Below are 10850 nucleotides of genomic sequence, written 5' to 3' on the forward strand. Positions count from 1 at the left end.
TGCTTTGTTTGAAGAGGTCAAAAGGTCAAATGGTAACCACCACTTTACGATTGAAAATTATATAATGACTTAAGTTTGGACTTGATAGAAAAAAAAGAAGTAATGGGGATTCACATAAGGATTAACTTGAAGAAAATAATGAAAGAGGACTTGTGAAGTCATAGAAGCAGCAGCCTTCTAGCAGCCGATATTGATTATTTCCATGTATGAATGCTCTTATGTGGGTTGCTGTTTGTTCCTGTCTGTGCTCTGTGTCTGCTTCTTTTATAATTAAAGAGATATGTGATGTCCAGTGTGTCCTCTCTCTGACCTTCTGCTGTGTCCATTTTACTGATAAGACTGTCAGGGCCTCACAAACATTTGTCTGCTTCCTCAGAAATATCAGCTGCCTGACTTGAAAGTTTTGGCTCATTAATCCAGATGAGTTTTATTCACTTTATTGACCTCTGAAGATAAAGGTCTAAAAAAAATAAAAAATAAAAACAATTTGTGGAGGATTTGCAAACATTTTATTTTACAAGAAACTTGTTTGTTTTCCACTTTTGACTTCTTAACTCTCCACCAAAGTCTTTGAAACCGGATGCAGAACAAATTCAAAGACAACAGAAGGTTTTGAGATGAGATGCTATTATAAAAAAAGATATGAGTCAGCCGGTCCCATTATCCCCTGCCAGTAAACAAACACCTCATCCTGCAAAAAACTGCAACAACACAAGTCACTACTTCTGCTTCTATGTCTTGTCTGATGATCACACTCTCTGACTCAGGATCTGATTCAGAGGCTCGATTATCTGCTGTGCAAAGCCGAGTTACCCGACCGCAAGCATTTTGGGAAAATAATTGCCTGAAGTTCACCATTTAAAACATCTGAAATGTGCTTTTATCTTGCACCTGTTCTATTTTTCCTCACTCTTCTTTAAATATTCTTCCAAGTCTCTCATTTTTGCACTAGTAATGTATTTGTGTTGAGGTATTAGAAACTATTTAAAGACATATTTTGAAGGGAAGGTGTAAAGCATCCTGTCCCCACACTGAGGTGGACGCGGCTCAAGGATACTGCAGTGCTGCTCTGGGCCTTGGCCTTCTCTGCTTGTTTTGTTGAGCTGCTGGCTCTTCCTCCAACCAGGCGTTATTTTTCCCTCCCCCAGAAATCAGGGATTATTTCAAACTAAAATAGATGGATGGAATCAATCAGCCATGGTTCTACTTTTCTCTTCTTCTACATAACCGCCCCTTTCACCTCCACACTCACACCCTTTCCTCCCCCCTCCAACCCCCCTGCTACCCTTCTCCCCTCTCTCTCTCTCTCCCTCTCTCTCTCTGTGTCTCCCCCACCCCCCTCTCAGGGCTGCAGACTGAGGAGATGCATAAATTCAGACGCATTAGTATTCTAGTCAGGCTCTCCATTTCAAGGCAAGGCCTAGCACCCTTCCGCCTCTCCTCTCCTTTCCTCCCCTCTCTCCCCTCCTTCACTCTCCCTCTGCTGCTCTATTTTTGAATCATTTAAAGCAGTGCTGCATCTACAGGCCTACTTATTTCCAAACCGTCCCTAAATTATTTCTAGGCATTATGATTTTTTGGGGGGAATATTGGTCTATTTTGCCCTTGCATGGCCAATTATACGCAGCTGTAGTCTTTGAAATGAGATTCATCTGCTTCTGATCGTGTAGTGTGTGTGTGTGTGTGTGTGTGTGTGTGTGTGTGTGTGTGTGTGTGTGTGTGTGTCATTGTGTTTTGCTGTCAGGCACAGCGGCCCAGGCGATAAATCACGCATGTCTGATTGAGGAGGGCAGAGGGCCCGGACAATAACATTTGGGTGGAACTGCAGGAGAAAGCGTCTGAGTTTGCTGTGATCCGTAGAGCCTGCAGACCTGCAGCCAAGGTCCTGTTAAACTGTTGGAGACTTTACAGCTGTTAGTGACATGGAAAAGTTTCCCTTTTTGGCATGACATTGAAACAGAGTGAAGGTTATTCTACGAAGCATAGTTTTACTTCTTTGGATAAAAACATATTTAACATCTGTTAAATATTATTGTACCAAATCAGATTTTTGTCAACTAATCTATACAATTTTTAAATATCTAAATAGAATTTTAAATAAGGAAATTAATCATACATTCAAAACAATAATGATACTGTTGTTATTGTAAATAATTATAATAATAATAATAATAATGATAAACAATTTTTGGATTGTCCCTACCCTCTTAAATAAAAACCTACCATATTAAATATTAAATATACAGTCGTCAAAAGTTTTGTTTTGGACAGGGAACAGTTGTAGCAAGAAATTGTTTATTACAACATACATAGTTTATTTCAAAACATAATACAAGCTTTATACTGAAAATAAATAATTACTTGAGCTGTCATCGAAATTTGGAATAAAACCGCCGAAACAGTTCAATCTTACTGAAAATATTGGTTTTTTTTGTTTTTACATTGCTAATTAAGTGCATGAATAACTAAGAGCATTTCTTTAAATTAATGACTCCAAAAGGGTAATATATAAAACTGTACAATATTCGAAAAAATACTTAAGAAATAAACCAATAACAGGAGTATTTAAGATTATAAAATTTTGATACTGAACGTACAATAAAATTATAGGCAGGTGTATAGCGTCGACAACCCCTCCTTCTATTCTCGGCTCTGTTTCAGAGTCCACACAGTTTCTATGGTCGGAGATGATTGAAATCAAATAAATGGATTTATAAATAGCTGTAACTGTGTGTGGCATCAGAAGCTACAGGCCATAAAGGAGGAATTTAATTAAAAAAACAAAAACAACCTCCAAGTGCTATTATGTTGGTAGCAATACCTCTACAACTGGAATGAGGGCCTATATTTCCATAAGCAAAAATAATTACAGATCTGCTACGAGTAGGTTACAAAATAATGCATGTAGATATGGAAAGTAAAGCATTGTAGAAGCCCGAGGGAAGCATGAGGCGCACTGTAAAACGGCCTCATGGTGCTGCAGTAAATCAATTAGACAAAAAGTGATATTATTATTTGTTTCACTGCACTGATTACACAACAGAAGCAGAGAGAAGCCCAAACAAATCAGAAGATCACATCAGTCCCGTCTTATCGTTATTATCGAGCTGATGAGAAGTGGTGACACAAACCAAAGGCGCTGGCAGGTTATTAGGCACATTTTGTTTTTAAATCCATGATGTAGAAAAGAATTTGGCGGGCTCCATAACCTTAAATGTGACGTTTGATATGCAGCTATAGAATAATGCCCTCATGACAGTTAGAAAACGACGAAGGCTGAACAGGTATCTCTGTTATTGTTATTGTCGAGTTTCAGTGCTGGAGGCATCTGGAGAAGTCTGTAGCGGGACACACACGGAGGCTGGTAGGTGCCACCGCGCGGCCCTGCACTCGAGAGTCTGCACCGGGGGATTCCTCCCGGTGCTTCGGTCAGAGATCGTGGCATGAGGAGGCGTCCCCCGCGCTCCCGCTGTGAGAATAAGGTCCCTCGTGCGGCGGCGGTTCCCCCGGCGGCGTCATGCGCTTCTCTTTCTGCCTCCGGTTACAGAACCAGACGCGGACCACCTCCTTCTCCAGCTGCAGTGAGTCCGCCAACGAGGTGATCTCCTGCGCGGAGGGTTTGGGACACTTTAGAAAGTGTGTCTCCAGAACCCCCTTCACGCTGACCTCGATGGACGTCCTCTTCTTCCTCTTCCTCCCCTGAGCTGCTATCTTGTCTATACTGCTAGAGCTGCCTGTGGACGAGTCTGCCTCCTCCAGCCACTTGTTCAACAGCGGCTTTAGTTTGCACATGTTTTTAAAGCTCAGCTGCAGAGCCTCGAACCTGCAGATGGTGGTTTGGGAAAAGACGTTACCGTACAGCGTGCCCAGGGCCAATCCTACGTCCGCCTGCGTAAAGCCCAGCTTGATCCTGCGCTGCTTGAACTGCTTGGCAAAGTGCTCCAACTCGTCCGAAGTGGGCGTCTCCTCGTCGGAGTGGTCATGGCAGTGGTGCCCGCCGAGGTCGCTGTGCTCGGGGCTGAGTGTGTCCCTGAGGCCCGGGTGCATGCCTTGCCCCTGCTGGTTTGGTGGAGGTGTGAGGCCCCCGTGGTCCAGCATGCCGTTGACAGTGAAGCCCGTCTGGGAGTAGATGTTTATCTGCTGCCCGCTGGTGATGGAGGAGTTGTGGGACACCGGGGTACCCCAGGCTCCCGGGTGGTTGCCATGGTTGTTATGATGAGGGGAGTGATGCGCTACGTGCGGGGAGCGGTGATGGATGATGCCAAGCTGCAGATCCTCTCGGCCTGGTTTTACGTCCTGCTGCTCCATGGAGGACGACCAGGGGCTTCCCTCCGACAAACTGCTCGCCCACTGGTGCCCGAGCGGGTGACCATTGCTCTGGACGCTCTGCAGGTAGTCACTCTGGAGGAGTTTCTGGTGTCCTCTGTAGGGGCTCGCAGGCTGCATGGCCTGGCTGTCCGGATGGATCATTGGACTGGAGCTGAGCAGGGTGTAGGGGCTGGAGGCAGCTGTGGCCATGCTGGCTGCTGAACCCCACTAGAGCTACTGAAGGGAGAGAGTAACTCAGCCTCTGACATCTCCCTCTCTCTGGAGTCTCGGCAGCAGCCTGGCACTGACTGACAGCCTCCACAACCACTCACAGACCAACTGAGACGCGGTGACGACGCGCGTCGACCAATGACAGTGCAGACATCCAGCCTCCGCCTCTGTAAGCAGAGCCACGGGTAGGAAAGGGTTACAGGCAGCCGAACCGGAAGTGAGTCGGAATGCTGGTCCAGTGGGTCTGGTGTGGAACGATGTGCGCGTGGAGCGCAGTTCCTGTTTATTAATTAAAGTTTCCAACTGATTTACGCACGAGTTTATTGCTGCTACTGTCACCCTTGAGCGCGTGCGAAGGAGGAGATTAAAGCGCAGTGGTATTTGTCAGACGTGCCAGCACTTAATTTAGAAGGATACAATCGAACCAGGAGCAGTTCTCACTGTTAATTATCAACTTTTAGAGAACACTTCCCCTTGTGTTTATGGATGAGCTTCTTAAGACCAAATTTAAAGCAAAGCTTTTTACGCACAGAACATTCATTAGTCAAACCCATTTTGTTTCAGACAAGTTAACGCATGTCACGGGCCTTGAATTGAAATGAAGTCTTTAAATTTTTATTTTTTTACAAGATATTAAAAATTTAACATCAATCTGACAGCCCATCTTACACTCTTTCCTCCCACACAGGGACACATGTTCATCGGACGTGTTTGCAAATTAAAACGTATTTTATACGTATTTTATAACTAAATGTGTCCTCACACACTACAGTCTTTAAGAATCTCATCAGCTCCTCTCAGACATGAAAAAAAGATCTATCTACATATCTGAGAGCTAACTTAACTGCGTAATTATATTTGCCATTAGAAGACTGCGCAGCAGCCTCCTTATTGGTTTGAAATTCCATTAAATATATTGCTCGTGCTCCCAGGTTAAGCTTGACTTAAATTTGCATACATTTTCATACATTTAGGAGAAATAAAAGAAGGCTGCAGCCACCAGAAAGTCATTAAAGAGCGCTGAGCCGAGGAGCTGCTGCTGGAGTAGGGGACAGAGGAGGAGGAGGAGGCCGGAGCAGGTGAGGTGACCGCGGGCTGGATGTGTGGACAGGGCCGGAGGAGGCTGGACGGGGCCTAGGTAACCAGAGGAATGACAGACAGCGGCTGTGAGGGAAGGGTGATGACAGACCGAACTGTAGCCTCGTGTTGTTGTCGCATGTAGGCCTTCAGAAGGATGGGAAGTTATTGAAATCATGTCGGTTATATATCTGTGCTGTTATTATTCCAGTGTTGTGTTGGGCGTAAATTCTTCATGTAGTTTTCTCTTTGACATTTTCGTAAAAGCGAATATTTGATGTGAATGGCAGGGTTGTTCTAGTGGCCTAGTTCGGTTTCTTTCGTTTGAGTCGTTCTGGGAGGAAATTGTGCAGAATTGTTTACAAAAAAAAAATATGACTCCTAGCACTATAGAAGATTTGGTATTTCAATACAATCTCTGCATTTTGTTGCCAGTTATATTAAATGGCATGCCAAAGCGAATTAATTTAGTGGGAAGAGATCTTTATAACAACTTTGTCCAAATATGAACCGGAATAGTCGCTATTGGCACACTTTTAGGTTCTTAAATCGGCTGAACTGCTTCCACGTTTAAAATCCTTTAAAAAATACACTTAAAATATTTTGTGTCGTTCCAAAATTAAAGTGTGCGTTTTGGACGCAAGAAGCAGACAGGATAAGGAGTTGGAGAGGGGGTTGTATTGCTCTCGATAGTCTAAGTTTCTAAGTGTAACAGATGCTTCTCTAAAAACGCTCCTTGTGCTGATTCCTTTTATTCACATCAACATTTTTCTGCCGTCGAGCGCGTTTCCATAGCGAGGCGAATAAAAGGCAAATCCCCGCTCCGCGCCTCCAATAAAGAGCCCATTCACAGATAACCCGAGCCAGCCCTGCTACACTTACAGCAGGCAGCTCTGCGGGCTCTCTGTGCCGAGCTGCACATTACTGAGAAATAACACAAACTAATGACGCATAATTTCTGCAAATTTTGTCTTTATAAAATGACACTTTACGGCTCTTTGTCGTGTTTGTTTAGCTGCGTGTTGCTGTTTATTTGTCGGCTTTGAGTAAATCTTTCGGTGATTATCTTCTGACTCAGATTATTTGCTGCAGGCAGTGGGGTAAATACAAAGATTTGTTCACTGTAAACCTCCAGTAGGTGAATTCACAAAGCAAATGTTTGAATAAATCTATTCTAAGGAAGGAAATTGACAAAGTCCTCTCTGAAAACATTACAATATATCTTTCCATAGGAATACAACTTCACTTTTAAATCTATTGTTTTCTAAATTTGTTCTGAAATATTTTTCTAATCCTTCAAATTAATCCAACTGTCTAGAGGTTTGTTACATTGGCATTTACAAAAACAGAATCATGATAATCATTTTATTTGGCTGTTAGGAACTGAAATTAAATCGGAATTGAGATGAGGAAACTCATGTTTGCAGAGCTCCAGTGTGATGAATAACACAGAAAATCACCTATCGATGTTTGGTGTGCCTGTCCTTCTCACTGCTGGTCATGTTGAATAAGCCTTAAATAAGGTTTTATCTCCCTGTAATAATTCAATGGTGATAGTGCTGCAGTGCTCTTGCTTTCATAGTGATTAAAATGTTATGTCTGTTTTTCGTTTTAAAGAGGAGGCGACATAGTGACAGGATGTTGTAAAAATAATTTTAAGGATTTATTTATATATTTTCCCATATCATTATTCTTTCTTCCCTTTGTCTGTGAATGCACTTCTCCCCCGTTTAAAGCGCCACGCAACAGCCTTTGGATAAATCAGCTTTAGTCTGCTGAAGAGACAGCCGTGGGCCTCAGGGCGGGACCTGTCACGCGGTGTCATGACCTTTAAAAACTTTCCCAATGAAGCCTAAATCTCAGCTCCGGCGTGCCAAGATATGGCCTCAAGTTAAAGAATTTACAACTGCCACATATCAATGAGTCTTTGCTCTTCATATTTGTGTGGGAAACCTTTTTCATTCTGGGCCATGTTTGAAGTACATCAAACAGATTTCATTCTAATAAAAGCGTAACGTTGTAGTTGTTTAATTGTTTTTTTTAAGTGTCTGGTTTGATTTTTTGTAAAGAGTTTAAATTCCTTTTTCAGTCCAAAGCCTTGGTGTCACATCGGGGTGTAAACGCGGTTGTTTTGTCATCCCTGACACCGACACTCACTTCACAGGCTCCCAGACAGTCGAATCGATATTCCCATTAACCCGTGACGTCGCTAATAAAGGACAGTGACACTGTGTTTAAACAGCAAGGCCCTTCAAAAACAAACCCGAAACTAATCTCACATCTTGTCGCTGACAACCAGTTTGTTTTCAGTAACGACTTGAAACAAAAAAAAAAACGTGTTTGAGCTCTTTCTGATGGAAGAGAGCAGCCTGTCCTCCATCTCCATCTGTCAGTCATGTAGTCTATCACCTCTGCCTGTGTATGTGTGTGTATGTGTGTTCGTGTGTGTATCTGTCCAGCAGGGGTTAGAGGAGGAAATACATTAGATACACCAATGAGTGAATGTAAAGGAAGTTAAAAATCATCCCATGAGAACGCACAAGTGTAAATGTACATTCATAATGCATGAGGCCCGGTGCGTTTGTTTGGTCTGCAGACTCCTGCTCATTGAACTGTGTGTGTGCTACGGTGTGTGTATGTGTGTGTGTTCCATGCGAAATTTGTCGACATTTAAACCATCAACACGTCTACAGTGAAGTTCTGGGATCTCCTGGAAGATCGAATCTCAGATATTTCTTCATGTGTCTATGTCCTCTGTTTAGAACACGTTTAAAGGAGGAAAAAAATCAGCATAATTTAAGTTGTATAGGCCTACTAAATTAAATGTTTTCTAAAATCATGGGGCACAAACTATGCAACCAAATCAAGGAGGGCATTTTAAAGGCTTGTTTTCTGCTGTTTAAAGACGCACAATGTTATTTTTTAATGACGCATTTATTGCCACCGTGGAGGAAAATACAAGCTGAACAGAGCTTCACTGGTTCCAAATGATCAGATAGGTCCGATTTTTATTTATTTATTTAGGAAAACGTTTAAAATACCTGAACATAATTGGAATTGAAGACTTTATAGGACTATATCTCCCCAACCCGCAGACCAGAAGGCAATACTGTCTCGTTCCAAGAAAGGAATCAACTTTCGTACATAGTCCTACAGTATTTTTCCATCTTTGAGTAAGGATCATATTCATGTTAAAGAAATATAAATAAACAGTAAACCTTGCAAACTCCATCCAGAAATATCCGCGGAGGGATTTCAGGGATTGTGAATATATTTATGAGTTATGGAAATATGACTGAGCTGTGTTGTCATTTTATTGACCTTCATAACAATGCTCTGACAGTAAATATACATTTTAAGCACCCTGGATGTTTTTTTTTAATCAGTTAAAGTTGTTTTGATTTTCGAGGTTCCTTCAAAAGTCGTGTCATTTAATTTCCTGTAACGACTGAAAGACTCCAAGTGCAAAGTAAAGCTTCAATTAAATGTCTTGGGTCTTCATATTAGTATTCCAGCTCTGATGCAAAACCCAGCGTAAAATTATTTTTGGTGTGGAGTTAATTAGAAATGAATTCAGTCAAAACAACACATGGGCCTGAGGTCAGAGAGTCGTTCAGCTCCTGGAAATGTCTCCAAGAACAAACAAGCAATCCAAGCAGAATAATTTTTTATTATCTGCGAGAATTTGAAACACCTGAGCAGAAATGAAACTCTTAGTCCCTTTTGCCTTCCCTCGAACAAAGCACGTGTTTGTCAGAGAGATTATTCAATTCATTCCTCTTTTCTGTGTGTGTGTGTGTGTGTGTGTGTGTGTGTGTGTGTGTGTGTGTGTGTGTCCATGTGTGTGTTACAGGTGCTGTTTGCAGAAGAGGCTAGTGTATTGTGCCTGGGTCAGTGAGGGAGCCAAGGTTGGTAAAAAATCTACATAACATTACCATCTGTTAAACTTCAAACTACTCTAACACAATACACACACACACACACACACACACACACACACACACACACACACACACACACACACACACACTCAAAGTATCCTACACACAGAGAGCTGTGAAGAAGAGTAGAGAGTCTATAGAAATGTAATGTATGCTCTTCAGGACCTCTCCCACATCCTCCTTCTTCTTCTCCTCTTCTGTGCTGAGAGCAGAGAAGAGCTCGGGGTTGAGGCCTCAGCCGGCACCAGTGAGGAAGAGTAAGGACTCAGGAGCAGAAAGAGGACAAACTTGTTGTGAAAACCTCTGTGCTCGGACGCCTCTCTTTTCTCTCAAAATGTTGCCACTCCGACGAACAAACCCCGAATGAATTTTTACTGCAGAATATATGAGCTTGTTCTCTGCTGCAGCTATATAATCAAGCTACATACTTTCCCCTGTGGCTTCAACAGACACACACACACTTGTGTATTCACACCCATACACACTGACAGACACACACACACACACACACACACACACACACACACACACACACACACACACACACACACACAGGTCCCTCTGAAGGAGCAGGCGGAGTCGGCAGTTGCACATCTGCATTTCAAACACAGACTCTCTGGGATTCATTATTAATTAGCCTGCTGAGCCCTGGAGGACTGGTGATGCTGCCGTCACACACACACACACACACACACACACACACACACACACACACACACACACACACACACACACACACACACACTCACCAACACACACACACTAAAACACAGAGACGCTCACATACATTAAAATACAGACACACACACACACACACCTCATGACCCTGTTGCCCCCGCTGCTCTACAGTTAGAGAGTCCTCACCAGAATACTGAGCTGTACACCGGCATCGCCCCCACCAATCGCATCACTTCCCCTGTTTTCCTGGCTTAATGTTTGCTAAAGGATGATGAATTACAGGAGGAAGTGGTTTTATTAAGCTGAGCACGCTGCAACTGTGTTTAAAATACAATATTCAATGGAGTTGTTTAGCACAGCACAGTGTTTCAAATGACATATGTGAGAAGATTAAAGAAGCCTGAAAAGCTGTACCGGCTCTTATTTCACATCAATAAACATTACAAAAGTGCTTGCTGCCTTTGTGTGCTGTATTCTTTTTTTTGCTATTTGTGGGGGGAATAAGATTATTGTGTTTTGCTTGCCTGTAATTTATGTGTGTGTGCAGCTCTGCGCATTAACCTCCACCAGCAGTAGATAGAGGAAGATCAGAAAGACACACAGCGATTATGCATG

General features: G+C 42.8%; 1 protein-coding gene and 1 long non-coding RNA gene across 2 annotated transcripts; one reads left to right on the forward strand and one right to left on the reverse strand.

The window, feature by feature from the left end:
- Positions 1-2278: 2278 nt before the first annotated feature.
- On the reverse strand, positions 2279-4613 carry LOC109981071 (POU domain, class 3, transcription factor 4). Its single transcript, XM_020629712.3, has one exon. The coding sequence runs from the start codon at positions 4516-4518 to the stop codon at positions 3430-3432; it is 1089 nt and encodes a 362-aa protein (XP_020485368.1). The 5' UTR covers positions 4519-4613; the 3' UTR covers positions 2279-3429.
- Positions 4614-5390: 777 nt separating this feature from the next.
- Positions 5391-10317, forward strand: LOC136179976 (uncharacterized). The gene is made up of 2 exons (XR_010666890.1): positions 5391-5618; positions 9470-10317. It is a non-coding gene; the product is annotated as an uncharacterized lncRNA (long non-coding RNA).
- Positions 10318-10850: the final 533 nt, after the last annotated feature.

The sequence above is a fragment of the Labrus bergylta genome, chromosome 9 (assembly GCF_963930695.1).
Source record: "Labrus bergylta chromosome 9, fLabBer1.1, whole genome shotgun sequence".
NCBI lineage: Eukaryota > Metazoa > Chordata > Actinopteri > Labriformes > Labridae > Labrus > Labrus bergylta.